Source organism: Macrosteles quadrilineatus, unplaced genomic scaffold (assembly GCF_028750875.1).
Source record: "Macrosteles quadrilineatus isolate MER2022 unplaced genomic scaffold, UCM_ALF_1.0 Scaffold_4__1_contigs__length_99947679, whole genome shotgun sequence".
Classification (NCBI taxonomy): domain Eukaryota; kingdom Metazoa; phylum Arthropoda; class Insecta; order Hemiptera; family Cicadellidae; genus Macrosteles; species Macrosteles quadrilineatus.
Genome location: NW_026542597.1, coordinates 68,039,365 through 68,057,323, shown reverse-complemented (window position 1 = coordinate 68,057,323; position 17,959 = coordinate 68,039,365). Strand labels below are relative to the sequence as shown.

General features: G+C 32.6%; 1 protein-coding gene across 1 annotated transcript; it reads right to left on the bottom strand.

Moving 5' to 3' along the window:
- Positions 1–3,316: 3,316 nt before the first annotated feature.
- LOC128991404 (uncharacterized) lies at positions 3,317–9,791 on the bottom strand. The gene is made up of 5 exons (XM_054414247.1): positions 9,716–9,791; positions 7,387–7,485; positions 4,502–4,738; positions 3,940–3,975; positions 3,317–3,516 (listed from the first exon to the last, which is right to left on the bottom strand). Exons 1-5 carry the CDS (start codon positions 9,789–9,791, stop codon positions 3,413–3,415), a joined length of 552 nt encoding a protein of 183 aa, XP_054270222.1. The 3' UTR covers positions 3,317–3,412.
- Between the last annotated feature and the right edge of the window lie 8,168 nt (positions 9,792–17,959).

Here is a 17,959-nt window from a genome sequence, read left to right as displayed (position 1 = left end):
AACATGTTCTGTGAAGTAACAAAAAATACTGTAAAGTAAGCAAACATTACTGTAAAGTATATATTTCAATTCTAAGAACCGAATTGAAAATGCTAGTTAAAAAAAACGATCGTAGGTAAACATTATTAAAGGTTTTAATAAAGTAAATGTCTGTTTGATTATACGAAATTTTTCCATAAATTAATCAAAATAGGAAGTAAATGTCAAAATGTTACATTTTTAATAGTTATCTAAATACAATTGTCATATATGGATCATTATTTATGATTTTTAATGACCAAATGACCCTTCTTAATGATTTAATGCAAGTTCAATTCGTGAGTGACTTTGCTAAGCATCAAGTGAATAACGTGTTTTTACAGGAACAACAGTATAACAGGTTACAAGGGGGTGTAGTAAAGGTAAGCTAACTTGTATATTAGTTAAAGCATTCTGTGTAATGTAAACAGTATTAAGTAGAAAAAACTGTCTAAATACTAAAGTTTGCTTATTTTATATTCACAGACAATATACTTTTCCTCGTGCTTTATTTTCCAAGTCTCCATGTCTTACCTTATAATTTTAATACTTAGATGACCTATATCCGTTACGTAATTCTACTAACTCATTGTTTTTATCCTGAAAGTATCTACGTGAAAATATTGTTATTTTAGCATCAAATGTAATTGTGGAAAGTTATTGTTAATATGGTGCATCCAATAAAATCAATAGTCTTATTATTACCGTATTTGAATGCATCATTCAGTGGTAAGTAAAAGCACTAGTCCTACGGTTAATCTGAGATTGGTGTTCTTCAAAGACAGACTTTTCTGACTTTGATTAACGCAACAGATAACTGATTACCTCCACCACTTGTTTATTTCCTATTGCTTATCTTCAGCCTTGAGAGCCGGGTATCAATTTGTGGTAATCATTTCTACCTATACAATCAGTCTAGGCTTTGTGAAAACCGGTGGCAGTTCAAACGAGCTTCCAGAATTTCCATTGTGGGTTTTCAATATTTTCATTTCACCTTATTTGTCATTTCCCCTAATTCGGGATTTCAGTTTCAAATTAATTTAAAATTTTATATGTTTGACTACCGTAAAATGTTTTTGACATAATTTTGCCATGATCGTTCTTAAACATTTGGTTTTTCATCAGCCATTTGTGCTTTAGAATCTAATCGCGCTCCTACCTCAAAGGTTTTTCAGCCTTGGCTCCATGTTACTTTGTGAGTACTTGTGTGAATAATTTTGCTGTCGGGTCTTATACAATTCACAAACAGTAACTACTTATATTCGAGTTTGAAGAAATAAGTTATATCACTGATTTTAGATACGGAATTAAGCACTCCCATCCACATGAACTGGCTGTTTTCAGTGATTTTTTTTTCAAATAAAACATATAGTTAAATAAACCACTAACACAGAGTGCTATATAGTTCAACTGATACTTTCTACTCAGTTTTTGATACTACAGTATAAGTACTTGATGTTACCTGACAGAGATGGTTTACAATAATTATTTATCCTTTCTAAAGGCCCACGTGGGTAAAAAAAAATCACATACAAGGTAAAAATAGCTGCCAACATAAAAAACCAAGAAAATTCTTTTAAAAATACGTTTTTCAGGCTTTATTTAAAACCTTTTCAGATAGAATCAAATTTTAAATGTAGAAAATATTTGGTTTTAAAGGCCATTTTAATGATTTACTACAGAACCTATTTTGATATTTAAGTTTATTCCCTTGTAGGCCCTCGCAATTCCCAAAATGACCTGTGTTTGTTTCAATTAGTAAACTTTAATGTAGTGGTACATTTGAAGTATTTAAGAAAATGGCATATTTTCATTAATCTGGGATAAGAAATGTGTACCCTTACATTAAAGCATGAGGTTGAAATAAAACTAACTGTAAGACCATGAATTTTAGACTTTTTAAACACCCTGTAAATAAGCATAGAAATAAATTTAAATTTGTTTCATCAAAACACTCAGTGAACAAATACCTTTAACATGGGGTATCACTTAACCAACCTTTGCATTCGAATATTTTCACAAAAACTACCCTCGCCCCTAAAAAACTGCCCTTTTGGTGCGTTGAGGAGATTTAAAAAAATCCCCAAATTCTACGAGGTAAAAATAGGGGGTGTTAAGGTGTTACGAACGATCTATCTCGATTGGTTTGGCCACTATACATCGTTTGTGAGGGGTCTGCCTCAATTAGTTTTAGGCGAAAATAAGTAATAATTAACATCATCACACTTTGTCGATGACTCAATTCAACTCAACTATACGTTCATTTCAATTCTGAAATTCCGAACTCTAACCTGCTAGTATAGCTAAATCAATAGTCAAAGATAAATACCTACATTACCGGAATATATTACATAACCACATAAACACACTTGTGAATTCACAAACACGACTTCTATAGCAGAAAATATATCACCGGTATCAGCTGTTCTTACTTGGACAGCTGGTAATCTATGATGATGGGAATGCATTGTTGATGGAAAAACCACATGGTAGACGTCATTGGAGACAGTCCGACATCCTCAGAATCAATCAGCACATTGATGTGTTCGGTGCAGTAAATAAGATAAGATAGGTAAGAATTTGACAGGTAGAAAATTTATTATGGTATAATGTAAGTTCTTAAATGCATGTAAGCTGTTTTAGGTCTCACTGTTACCCAATTTTGCTATAATTATTTCATGTTCGTTCACATCGTATTTTAAGCTGAATAAGAACGCTAAACGAGCAAATATAGGAGTGTGATTATTTATGTAAAATCAGCTGTTTAAGCATATAAGATCAGCTGTTTCTGTAATCAGGACCATTTATTAATGATTGACAGCTGGACCCGATTGAAACTTTTCTATTACTGTAGCCTGATTGAGTTAGGTTAATCATTCTTCACAGTGCACATCTAAAAGCAATCATTTATTTTATTGTAAATTCATAGTTTTTTTTTCACCGAACAACTGTCTCAAACAAACATAATCTATACAAATAAAAGACAATAGCATTACTTGTTTTACCTTGGAATCGTGCAATATTAAAATACGAAATCTCCTCACGGGTTAGCTTCTCATACTTACAATAGGCTATAATAATAAAAAAACAACAACAAATGTAACAACATATGTAAACGTTTGAAATACTCCAGCTATTTCATATTGTAAAGTGTGTAAGTGTGAAGGCTGATAGGGCCTTCACCCAAAGACGAATATTTTACAGTGTATTTCATATTTTAGTGTCTATTAAGATTGATTAAACTATTGTTGGCAGTGTATATCTCAAGTAGGGTATAACACAAATTTGGAATTCCCATGTTTAATCAGTTTTAATGCGTGATTTAAAGCATACATCTACAACCATTCTCATACCACCAGTACAAGTGTGGGGAAGACTTCCTTCAGAACACCTGTTACACCATAGCTACTGGATACATCCATACACGAAACGGCAGGATGGAAACAGCTTTTCTCTGGCTGTGGCCCCTCCCAGCATGCTTCACTCTCTTACTATGTCCTGGAAAGTTTCACACATCGTACAGATACATAAAGTATATAATACCATGTATAATTTAACTAGGTGTACAATGCAGTTGTCTGATATTGAGCGGAGCTAGCATATTAATCCAATACTTTTCCAAAGTCAATGGTACGTCTGTTTCTCGTAAATGAGATCTCTAATTGCAGTATATTAAGTCAAGGGAACATCTGGTTCGCATAAATTAAAAATCTTCATGCGGATCGCCTCCTCAGCCGTTCAGGAGGAGTATTTGTAAAACAAAAGCAGGAGTTTAGTATGCGATTTTTTCTCATTCCGCTCAATTAATGCCTCAAGAATTATTTGTTGATTTATGTGTTGCATATTTTTATCATATTTCATTTTTATCTTTAACACACAAAAAGCACGAAGTTCAGTAGCTTACAGGATAATATTCCTTACCTCCACAGCAAGCGTTGCCGGCTTCACCACAGCTACCTAAACAAAAATTATTTTGATTTAAGGTTTATCGATAGTTTATGGAAAATAAACTGTAAATGGCCTTTTCCATTCTACTCAGCGAACACATCATAGACATTTATGTTCTGTGTGTTTATATTCTACTGCACATGTAATGATTTTACTTTCAAAAATCTCGAGTCACCTAACATATAAATAAGAGGTTAATTTACCTTAATTTTGATATGAGTGAACATTAATTATCTATCTAGACTATTCTCAAAATCCACTTGGCAACATTTTGATTGTAAATTATAATGCAAACACTATAACCACACAGCAACCCTGCCAGTGAATTATTATGAAAATTTTCTGATTATTTTTATTTTAAAACCATAGCCATACACGGACCAAGCTGTGTATTCACATTTTATTCATACTCACAGCAGTAACTAGGCCACAAAAGGAGCGGATTTCTTTGGTCTAAGTTTGTCACGCCAATGTTTGTGATTTTATAATCTAAATTATATAGAGTTATAAATAAGTTTACCAGCTCGATACTCACTTGAGGGATCACAAAACTTGGTGACTTTTAGGCTGTGTGTTATCCCTTCTTCTTCCAAACCAGAGACTAATGCGCACTTGTATTTTCCACTGTCACTTTCTTGAACATTATCGATCTCCAAATTTCCGTCGATCTCAAAATTTCCGTTTTTCAGTTTAAACCTTGTATCGGTTACATTGCTTACATCTCTATAGAACAATGTCCTGCCATCCTTGCTCCACTTACGTGCGAAACCTCCTGTCAAAAAAGGCACATGACTTCAGTTTTAAGTGAAAACAGTTGGTTATTTTGAAATGTAAATGTAAATTTGGACCTTGTATAGTTTCATATAGCACCTTCAAATCCAGTTTCAGCTGGACCATACAATGTCTACTGTTCACTGATTTAAATTTTCCTTGTAGCATTTTGTTGCCATTTGTATCGTTAGAAAACACACACGCGAGCACTCCTAAGTTTTACAGACTTGTAATCAGTCTACAATCAGAAACCAGTCCAACCAGTCAATCAGTATTTTATTTGGTATCCCAATTTCATTCGAAAACCCAAGATCGGTTATTTTGGGGGCAACTCAAAAATTTTAAATGCAAAGCCCCATCAAGTTACACCTCATTCTAAAGACCATTAGTTTAAAAGAATATCGGTGAAAACTAGAGGTATCTTTTTAGTTTATATCACAATTTCCCCTGGGAACCCAAAATGAAGCATGTTGGGGAGCTCAAAAATGTTAAATATAATGGCTTAAAACTAACTGCCGCAATTTTGTACTGGGTTGAGAAGGATAACTCTGGTGTCTGCAGATATTCTTTTTAACTGATGGCCTTCAAAATGAGGTGTTACTTGATGGAGCTTTATATTTTAAAATTTTGAGCTGCCCCCAAAATACCTCCATTTTGGGGTCACGGGAAAAATTTTAATGCCGACCAAAAATGTGTTTTTAGTTTCTTGTTAAGGTACAAGAACTTGCTATGGTTTGGTTATCCTGATACAATCCATTAAGAGGTTAATAGGGGGGGGGGTCCATAATTTACGTAGTGATTTCTTGGGCAATATAAAGAGAAAATCAAGAATAATTTTTTTTTTCAAAACCGCTTCCTTAACCAGATATCTACCATTTTGTATGTTTTACATATACATTTTTATATTTGTATTGTTTCAACCGATCTTTATGAAACTTGGTATGTATGTTAAGGTACAATAGACCCATAATAGTAAAATATTTCATCTTGATTCAAATTAAAATTTATAAATGGGGACCATATGAATTTCTTACATTTAAATTACTCAAAAACGGCTAATTTTATGAACTAAAGACAAGAACACTTTTATTTAGAATTTTTACTTCCCTATCAAACGATACCAAGTGCAAAAAAATCGAATGAGAAATAACTTAAATATTATGATTTTTAGTTATAAAATTGGGCAAACCTGATTAGCTTCTGCCATATTCTACCCAATTTTACAACTAAAAATCGTAATATTTAAGCTATTTCTAATTTGATCTTTTTGAACTTGGTATCGTTTGATTGGGAATAAAAAATGCTAAATAAAAGTGCTCAAGACATTTTTTCATACAATTAGCCGTTTTTGAGTAATTTGGGTTTAAAGAATTAAAATGGCTGCCATTTTGAAAAATTAAGTTGTCTCAAGATGAGTTTTTACATGGGTCTCATTTATCTTAACATACATACCAAGTTTCATAATGATAGGTTGAAAAAATTCAAAGATAAAAATGTTTATGTAAAAAATACGGAAAGTAAATAAAAGAAATGTCTTATAACACTTAAAACATATATTTACGCTTTACTGTTACTCACAAGACGGTAAATATACAAAAAAAGATGTTAAGTGATGATCGATTTCGATTGGACACTCCAATCATCTTTAGACCTAATAGGCGAATGGCAAGAATCTTGAATGGCGTCCCTACTTATACCCTATTGGCTACCGGAAGCACCGGCCAATACATTTTTATAAGTACAACTGGAATCGAAATGTACTTTTTCATTAATCAACTTATTTTTACATTTTTCCTTATAAATATACAATTCTTCCCAAGCATTCATTACATATCCTTTCTTACAATTCTTCAAAATACATAGATTATCCTCCATTTTTCCTATTGAATGGCCATTTTTGGTTGTGCGACGTTCGATCTTTCCGGTCTGTTGTTCCTCCACGCAGATATTTGGTTTTTGAAGTGTTAACGAAGTTCACAGTCTGTCCAATGTAGAAGCTATCACAATCGTTACAATTGATTTTATAGATGCCCGAAGCTTCGAATTTGTTACAATCTTCTATTTTTGGATGCAGTATTTTACTCGTGGTGTTCTGAGTCCTGTAGGCTATTGAAACTTTGGGTCCAACTTATTCACTGAAGAAATTCCATAATATGACATAATATTTTGAATCTAGTCTGATACATCTGTTAGCCCCTGACACTAATTATTCCAGGTAAGCTAACTGAAATCTATTCCTAATAAAAAAATTTAAAAAAAAAACTGTCTGAACAGCCAAATAGCTTTCCTTTAAAAATAACCTTCAATATAAATGAGTAAATCAATAACTAACAATTTATAAACCAATACCTGTACATAAAAAGCATTTTTACAGGCACACGGACCCATAGTATTCGTATGATCAATTTATTTAGTCATTTAATAAACGATAACAACCAATACAGTGAATCCAAAATTTTTTTACAGAAAACAGTTCACCCACACTGTAAATTATTTAGCACCAAATGATCGTTTACAATTCTTAAATCTACGTGTCTCTGTAAAATTTTAATTCGGTTTTATAAGTTTGGCGTAGGATAGCTCTACATAATATTTCCATTTACTTTATGACACCTGAGAGTTGTATACTAAAAAGAATGTATAACGTACTGGGGTCGCCTTCAATCTCGCAGGGTAAGGTTACAAAGCCTCCTTCATACACTTCTATACTTGTTCCAGAGCTGATGATACGAGGTCCATCATCCATATCTGTAAAAGAGAAACAAGTTATACATTTACTTCTATATACACTTGAAATAACCCCAAAAAATATATTTCCTCATTTGTGTATGATAATACGGAATACAAAACATTTGGGAAAATATTAAGAAAACATCAATAATAATCTTTTACATAATCATTCTTCGACATCGAACACAATGGCAAATCATCAACTTTGTAGTCAAACAGAAGTCATGATTCGTCCAAAATTTAAATACCACTCTATCAATCTTTAACTAATTATCTGATTTTCAAATTCATCTATATACAGGGTTTCCATAAAAAAAAGTTTCAGGACTTTGGGATGTGAATCCTCATACTAAAAGGAAGAAAAAAGTTTAAGTTTACTCACATTTAAAATGTGAGCTATCATCATACCAAATTTCAACCCAATCCGACCAGTAGTTAATGCGTGATTGAACTTCAAACAAACAAACGAACGCACAAAATTTCACATTTATAATATTAGTATGATAAGTATTAGGTATCTTATACAAGCAATGTGTGTTTGTCTGTCTGTCTGTAAAATATATCTCAAAATCCAGCGGAAGTATTTTGAGTAAATTTTAGAATTAGCGGCTTATAGCCATAAAAACGGCATTGATGACAGCTATTACCTCATCTAAAATAGAACTCATCTAAAAATTTAACATTGGCCTTATGGGTTTCTTAGTAACTATTTTGGTTGAACAAAATAACAAGGAAAAAAGGTAAACAAAGGCTTGTAACATCTGTTCATAACAAGCTATCCACAGTATACTAGCAAATTACAAAATACAGTAGCCTACAAAGAGAAAAACGTCAGTAGTTGTAACTATTGAGCAAAGGCAATGAATATTACTTGATATGGGGGGAAATATTTCTGATCAAATACTGATTATTTCACTTAGCTGTCTCCCACCAAAACTTAATCTCTTAAGTACTATCACAATTTATTGTTAGCAAACTTTAATTTAGCAGTGAAATAAATATTTTAAAATAATATATTTATTTGAAGTAAATTATAATAAACAAACATTTTCAATCAGCTGTTTTTAATTTACTAACTGTCAAAACGATCTTTATCCAAAAGATAGGCTATCACTGTATTCACGAGTAATTTTAGCATTGATTTTAAGTAATACAATTAAACATAGTATATTGTTATAAAATAGATCATGACGTGTTGAGTGTTTTGTGTTGGTGACGTTTGTAATCAATATTTTACTATACGGTGAAGAGTATATTTTGCTATTTGTATACACTTTTTTAAGATTACATAATATGGACAGCTGTATTCAGTTGACTTAGTATTATAGCATTGACTATTGGATAACTGAAAATCTTGATAGTAAACAATAAACGCTTCAATCGGACTTATCTGTTTCAGCTATACGAGAGTATTTTACAGAGTATTTTCATGCTGAAGTTTTACTTTTACTTATAGAAAGATTTATTTTAGCAGCCTACCAAGAAATAAATCATCTCATTACATACATAGATAATCGAATTTTTCATGATTCTTTCTAAACAAATTTCATTAAAATTTGTCACAAAAGCCTTTAGCTTATTGGTGGTTTCGATTAAATAAACCCTCTGGTTTGAGCAAACACTACTTTTAGAGTACGTTAATGATACTGAAGTATGATTGTACATACACTAGCTGTTAGATTTGTTTTGTTTTAGTTTGTTTAGTTTTCTTCTAGTTAACCTTTAGATTCTACCATGGATTTTTAAATTGCATCAACAGAAGTGACAGTACGTTTTTCATATAACATTGGATATTATTAAAACCTTTGAATTCTGATCCAATTATTTATTTATTAGTTCAGTATTGTATATTAAAAAAAAATAGATGTTGCAGACAAATGTTGTGTAGATAATTATGTGACACAAGAACCATAGAGTTTGGAAGGAACCTTATGTACCAACCAACGATATAAACAACTTATTTTGGTAGTTCTTTACATCATTGGTTCCAACTGGGGAAAAAACAGATATATTTTTCCTTGTAGCATTGACATTGATAAAATTAATTTACACCAAGAACAAACACTTAATCAACCAGCAGTTTGCCATGGACAAGGCGGTGAACAATCAACATATCTTCTCTTCGTTTTATTCAAGTTGCAGAACAACTAGTTTACATCATGCCATTACATTTGTAATGTCAACTAAAATAGTGAAATACCTGTATGAGTTAAATATTGCAAGCAAAAATTAATGAGCAGTTTCATACCAGCCGATGTTGGACATGTTGAGAGAAGAGCAGCCACGATGATGGTGGGGAATACGTAGAGAGCGATGGCAGCCATGGAGTACACTCAGGGATGTGCATTGTGGGGTTTTCCTCATATATTCTGTGTGGGGTACTGGGGTGTTGGTAGGGTGGTATGAGGGGTGTATTCTTGTTGCAACAATGTTATGGGCAGTGACAACATATTCAAACTTATTTTTTTATCGACTCATTAAGTAAAAAAAAAGTTTAGTGACTATATAATCTTTAAATATGGAAATAACTAGACATTTCTATCACATGTTAATGCTGTGATATAAAGAAAATGAACATAATTATTGAGCTACCAACAAATTATGTAAATTACAAATTTATGTCGAATATGCAAACTTTTTAACCTATCTAAACTGAAGTACAACTAATATAAACCTTAACTTTTTAAAGTCACGTCAAGTCATAGTTTCAAAAATTATAGGAGAAAACAAATTAAAAAGTTAGCAAAGTCTGTGAGAGGTTAATTGGATTTACTACTTGATAAAGATTCACTACAGCTGGTTTGTTTACACCATTGTTTTTTGTGAAAGAATACTCAAATTTTTTAAGGAAATCTGTTCTAAGCCCTCAATGTTTTCTGGAAATGCCAAAGATAAAACCATTTTCCCTCTCATACATGAGTCCAAACTACTAATTGAGCAACAAGTTAAAAGTATTTTTTTTTACAATCTCGAAGAATTAAAAACAAGCCAAAATATATATTGAGAAAGTAAATTAAAATCACAATGAGCAAATTAAACTTACCCTCAGAAAAATTTAACTAATTTCTGTAAAAAAGTCTCACAGTTATGTTATTAGTTATGGCTGGAGAGTTTGGCATTTTTAAGTGACTTTTTTACTTCAGAAATGTTAAATTGGTCAATTTGTTACTGATTTAGACTTCTAGAGAAGTGTAGTGTACTATCATGTAGCATTGACTGGTGGCGAGAGAATTTCATTGATGAACTGACTTTATGTAAAGAGATTTTAAAGAAACTACAAACTATAAAATGTGCCCATAAATATAGTATTAAAAATAAACGTTACAAACCAATTTACAGAAAGTTGTTAAAATATTTATTTATAATAGAGATTTTTTTATAAAAATTGAAAAATCATATTTTTACAAAAACGGCTCTAAAGATCTTAATTAAAATGTAGTCATTATTAGTTAAACAAAACGTTACAAACCTCATTCTGTAAAAATTCTGGTTCAAAATTTATGCAAATTTTTGTGATTTTACCCCAAAAATATAGTTATTTACAACGATTGCCCTTTTGAGGGGTTTTGATCATTAAACGGGAGAATGTATGTGTCTGATTGCCCATATGAGGGGTTTTGATCAGTAAACGGGAGAATGTATGTGTCTGATAGCCCTTTTGAGGGGGTTTTGATCAGTAAACGGGAGAATGTATTTGTCTGATTGCCCATTTGAGGGGGTTTGATCAGTAAACTGGAGAATGTATGTGTCTGATATGCCCATTTGAGGGGTTTTGATCAGTAAACTGGAGAATGTATGTGTCTGACTGCCCATTTGAGGGGTTTTGATCAGTAAACTGGAGAATGTATGTGTCTGATATGCCCATTTGAGGGGTTTTGATCAGTAAACGGGAGAATGTATGTGTCTGATAGCCCATTTGAGGGGGTTTGATCAGTAAACGGGAGAATGTATGTGTCTGATAGCCCATTTGAGGGGGTTTGATCAGTAAACGGGAGAATGTATGTGTCTGATTGCTGATACCGTTTATCTTATTTTGTGTTTTCACGCCATTACCATGTATAATTTAAAAAAGACAGGTTCAAACACTATTTTGTTTAACCAAAGATTGTTGATTGTAAGTATCGTTAAATTATAGGCCAATGAGTCAAACAGTGTCTTCGTCCATTATTTAACTTAATTTGCATAAAACCAGCAACTATTATACTAGTTGATTTATACGGCAATTTACAGTTTTTACAAATATATAAATTTGTATAGAAATGAACTAAATATTAATTTAAAATGTGTTGTTTGACTTCTCAGTAACATTCATTGAAATAAATTATTATTATTGTTGTAACTAATGAATTAATTACAACTGATTCGTTGATTAAAAGTATCAAGTCATATTTTAAAAACAAAATGTTTGATTCGTAACTAATCATATTTTAAGGTAAACAAACAGGTAAATTAAAGCACATTCATGTCCAACACAAAAAGTAATAATTTAAAAGTTGGCTAATTGGTAAAACTGATAAACATGGTGGATTCGTTATTATTATAAGTTATCGGATATCAAACATAAGGACTGTAGTTGTATACAATGTTTTGAATGAGGAAAATGTGTCTAATTAACACATTGTTGTTGATGGGAAATTTTTAATCAAATGAAATATTTTCCATTCAAATTTTGATTTTAAATACTATATTCTAAATACATAATCGCACCATACAGTTTTAAGGGAAATTCGAAAAAAAATTAGTACAGATTCATTATTGAGTAATGATTGTGGTTATAATAATTTTCATAATGTTTTGTTTGAAGAGGTAATATTTTCTTTGATCTTTTACAAACCTAACTGTTACACTAATATGATACAAAACTATTGGTGGCTGTGAAGCTTTACATGAACATTAGCAAATTTGATATAGTGAATAAGCTTTCACCGTAGGTCTCATAGTAAGACCTGGACCCAGGACAAATTTACTCTTTCATTTTGATGTTCCCAGATGCCAAAAACACCATCCGTTCAAATTCATATAAATATACATTTGAATTTTTTTTACAAATGTGTAAAACTTGATTTATTCGAACGAGTTTGCGCACCAGCATGATCGGACCATGGAAACAGGGTTTTATGGGGTAGAAATCGAGTTTTTCCATCTTTACCCTACAAACATCATATTTCGCAATTTCTTTCCAAACAATTTTGTAGAGCTTAAAAAACAAATAAGACGTGTTTTTGCACAGTTATTGGTCACAGACAAAATTAAATAAATTGTTAATTTAAAATGCACATGTTGTTCTAAAGGAGAATAAGTAAACTGAATTAGTTTGCTTGTTCATGGATATTATAATTTTATCAAACTTAGAAAATTTATTTATTTTAAACTAAGCTATAAATATTGGACAAAAACACACTTCATTACACTCCCTGTAGCAGCAAACCTAGGTACTCTTTAATCCTAAAATTATTTTAATAGATTTAACTGAAAATCAAATCAGGTAAATGGGAATTCGCTTAGTCTGTAGTTTTGCTGCGGTTTCTTAAATAAGACTGAACTATGTTAGTTGACTTAAACTACTTTAACTAACTGAACTTTTACTTTAACTAACGCGGAACTAAGAGTAGACAGTTAAAAATATGCTTCTGTTGAGTATGCAAAATATTTTTTCATACTAATTTATTTAATAATATGTTATGTTCAATAATATTATGCTCAAATATAGGCCTAACAATTTATAAATTTTGTCTTGCCCTGAAATATTATTACCAAGAGTCTAATGTAAAACAATTAGGAAAGAAGCATGAATTTTACATCAGTATACCGGTCATGACACGATAGCCGTTCTACTATCAAAAATTCTTCAGTACAGTTAGTAGTCATATAATCCACCTGGGTAAATAGAAAAGCAATGTTCAGCGTTGTTGTGTACCACTGTTGGCGTTTATTTTGTGAAGGCAGCAAAACAATTTAGCTCTGCTTTACATAGACTTCTCCGTGGCTGCTTCATCTTTACACAAGCAAATCTCCCCTATGTAAAATGCATTTTCAGGGTGTCCCAAAACTCCCTGGTCCCCTCACTATGGTGGAGTTGTTCCTTACGTCCAGACCAACAAATTTATACAATATACAATTTAAACTTGGCCCAGATTTAGTTATTTTCGTGGTGTTTCAGTCCAGGGAGCCGAAACTCCACATGACTGAGGCTGTTCTAGGACCATGACCTCTTCAGCTATCTGAACGAATGTGATTTTTACACTACTCTAAAACCTAAGACCCATTAGATTTTGGAAGATAAAAACGCGTGTATATGATGTACTAGCTGTTGTACCCGTGCTTTGCAACGGGAAGAGGACACAAAATAGAAACATTTTAATCTTTACATCTGTTGCATATAATAGTTTTACATCCGCCAACACTTTTAGAAAAAAAATCAGTGGTGTGGCAAAACACAAATAATAAATGTATCAAATAAAGTAAATGTGAACTGAAAGCTATGTTAAGATAAAATAAGAGTGTTTTGTATTAACATTTAATAATTAAATATTGTTACACATATACAACAGATTTTAGAAAACAAAAATCAACGACGTACAATTTAGTTATTGGTGATATTACATATTAAAAACAATGTGATGTGTAAGTTATGTTAAGTTAATGTAACACATGTTAAGCAGTTAGAATTTATTTAAAGTAGCCTCCAAATTTATACAAAACATCTATACATTGTAATTTCCATACTGTTTCCATGAAAACATATCAATAACATTGTTTTCATAACTTAGACGCTTTATGAAATCCAAAGCAAAGCCGGAGTTGGTACAACAACGGGTATAGAATCTTTTTTTTATAATCATTGACATAGTTTTAGAATAAATAATCCATGATAAAAGGTTAGATAAACCTACCTCATAGTTATGGAAAATATTATATTTAATTTCTTTGTATCAGCTGTCTGAAATTGTGAAATATGCAGTTTAGCAGTTCTTCTTGTTTACATTTAAATGTCAAAGCAAATGTAAACAAACATTGATAGTGTTCTCGCAGCCATGGGGACCAATCAATATTTACTTTTAAAATGTTCACCTCAGAACTTTTAAAGCCAAAGGGGCAAAGCCTACGGTCAGTATCGAAAGGAGAATAGTCCTGTAATGGTCCTTGGTATGGTAGCTATATTTTTGTAAAATTTAAGCCCAGTTGGTTTAGTAGTTTTTGCACCTATTAGTAACACACATACAGACAGACACCATTAGATTTTTATATAATAGTATAGATGGCAATTCTACCTGAAAAACATGAGAGCTTAAATTGATTTAAAAATACCATTTCGTCCAGAATTACTTTATTTAAGTAATAAATTAATAAGTATAGGTAGGTGTTATAGTAACTTTCCCATACAACCTACCTGTATAATCTGTTCATTAGCAATAAATAACATTTTGTAACTAAATATGATGTATTAAAAATAGTTTCATGGTAATCCAACATTAACATTCCTCTTGGCTAAGAACAAGAATTGCGAATAAAACAAAATTAAATATATTCTTATAGTTTAACAGTAATTTGGCCCAGTGGTCCAGTCAATCTTCAAACTATCCTTGAGACTACAGAATCTCTCAAGGATCTTATATGATGTCTTCGACGTCAATACACCAGCACCACGGTGTGTGTTTTCAGGAAAATATGAGTGATGAATCAGTGTTGAACTATAACAGAAGAATGAATGAGATTACATAGCTTTCGATTTCGATTGGACACTCCAATCATCCAATTGATGATTAGAGTGTCCAATCGAAATCGATCACCACTTACCATCTTTTTTGTATATTTACCGTCTTGTTAGTAATAGCTTTGTTCTAACAAAGATCACCTGGTTCATTGGTCAGAATTATCTATTGATCAAGGACCCAATGTTCAAGGACTGCTGGGCCCAGTTTTAAACCATCTAAAAGCTTCTGACTTTTCCCATGATTGATCTTGCGACCAACTGATTGTTCACCACCAAACCATCCAGACCTCTAAACCCTAAACCAAGGACTGCCAGACCATAACATCTCGATATCACAGAAAATCTATACCATCTGGTTTGGATCTCACATAATAAAGAATATGTGAATAATGTCTGCGCAAGAAGCTCATATAAGTCCTTGGACATGGGTAACAAGAGCCAGAGACCTCTTCCATTGGCTGACTTATCAATTTACCTCAATAAATCCCAGACTAGATTAGGTTCTTCAGTAAAGAACCCTTCTGGGACCTCAGGAAGAACTAAAGTTTCAACAAACCACAATACCTTTAGACGAAAGGGCATCCAGATACTTTGACCACAAAACTCCAAAGCACAAGGAAACCAGACTACCATTATGCCAAAACCCCCTAGCTCTTTGGACATAAAAGAACTTGACTACTGTATGATTAAATTACCTTGGCCCTTGCCTGCAGTTCAGAATATTTTGGACCACAAAACCACCTTAGCACCATACTACTGGTACAATGTATGTTTGCAGTCCAAAGTATTTTGCTGGCCGTATTTAAATTTCACTAGATCTCATGACTGTTGAAATGCAGGACCTTTATACTTCCCATAAAACATTATGACAATGGGGCCTCTTGGCAACAGTTTGAAACCATGGTCCTTTGACGATGAAAAACTTAACTTTTTGCCTTCATACCAATGAATCACTACCCCGGAGCCTTAGACCACAGAATTATAATACCCCCGACCCCGAACTAAAAAGTCACAAGATCTTTTTTATAAACATTCGAAGTTAAAACCTTCATCAAACACGTCCTCTGAACTGCAGTTCCTCTCGGCCAAATGTTCTCCAGACACAGTTAATTTCACCCCATTTAAAAACCTCTGAACCAAAATAATTCTGGACTTAATTTCCTCAGGACAGCAGCATTCTTCGAACTTTTGTACTTCAATTCTGCAGGATCCGAGGACCTTAAATCACAGGACTGCAGCATATTCCAACATTTCAGTGGCAGGAGAGGAAGAGGACGTCCTTGGTTGGGAAGGTCCGTGACCGGAAGCCCCGTTTTCGGCGCTACAGTTGCCTAACCTGTAGTTCATATTTATCGCTAATTATTCAGCTGATTCGGTGCTCGAGTTAGGCACCTGCGTTTTTAACCCAGCTGAAGATGTATGTGTTTTTTAATTAGTTTAAAATATTCCAACGAGCCTTATCCCACGTTGATTGTGTGGTCTGTTAGTGATTCTTTAATCTATCTCTGCCAACTTCCGATTGTAAAAAATATTAAAGTTTTATCAAAAACAGACATCAACATGGTAGTCACCATTTGTTATATTTTCTTAATGCATTTTATTTATGCATTAATTGTTTTGTAAAAAGATTTTGGCGAGCTATTCCAACCTTGAGTTTTCCCATTGGGCTCGAGCTGTGTGTATATGGTATCAAGCAAAGCAAGGGATTCAAGAATGAATAAACTGTACTGATGAATATTTTTGTGGTGAGTCCATTGTGCCTAGGATTCGTAGTTGCGACAACTAAGCAACCGAAAAAAATAACTCAGCTGAACTCAGTCGAAACAATTGGAAAGGTAATAAGGTTTTTAGCAGGTTTGGAACATATTAGTTTTCAATGTTCAAATGACGGCAGCTGATGCAGATGACAAGAAATGTAGAAGCCAGTGAAAAATGTTCAATTTTAATTTACATATAGCTTGTTAGCTGAGTGATTACAGTGATAGCCTAGTAATCAAAAGGTCACTGGTTCGATCCTGAGAAAAGTTAGATCCTAGTAGTCTATTATGGTTCAAAACTGGACACAGTTGTTTTTTTATCATTGGACTTTAAATGCGCCTAGCTAATGGAACAGCTTATCTTTTTTTCAGTAACAAGACAAGTTTGTTATATTTATTTCTACTATTTATTTAAATGTTTTCATGTGTGCCCGATAGCTTTGCTAGTAAATTTTTTTTGTGGTATGTCAATAATTATATTAATTAGCCATAGTGTTGTTGTTGTTGTTGCTATCGTTTGTTATTACTACTTATTTATTTGCTTGTTATGTTATGTATTTGTTAGCACTCAGTATTCATTAATTTTTGGAGTATATGAATAGTACCTAGCCATCTTTCTTGTATTGTTATGTATAATGGTTTTGCCGTTGGAATGAAATAAAATAAAATAAGACTACACAGGCATCTTATTTCATTTTACACTCATCCTTCACTCCTATTTGGATTAAAATACACACCTTGATGGCGTCCCAATTCCAATTGGTACTACTATCCAAAACTTAAGCTACACGAAGTGAAAACTATACGAAACAAGTCGTATATGTATTTACACTTCAAAATACACCCTTACCAAAGCCAGTAGCAGTATTGTTAAGCTATCAGTTCAGATATCAGTTATATAGGTTAAGTTTACCGGACCGCCCGGCTCTGTTTACAATCAGCTGTTCCGAAGGTCGTGCTGAGGACGCTGAGCTTTATAACGTTAGGTTCGCGCGCGCCTCAAGACTACACTGTCGTCACC

Coding starts and splice junctions, on each gene's coding strand:
- LOC128991404 (XM_054414247.1), bottom strand. CDS start 9,791: ATGGCTGCCATCGCTCTCTACGTATTCCCCACCATCATCGTGGCTGCT. Junction 7,486..9,715: donor AACATGTCCAACATCGGCTG/GTATGAAACTGC, acceptor TCTCTTTTACAG/ATATGGATGATGGACCTCGT. Junction 4,739..7,386: donor CGAGATTGAAGGCGACCCCA/GTACGTTATACA, acceptor CTTTTTTGACAG/GAGGTTTCGCACGTAAGTGG.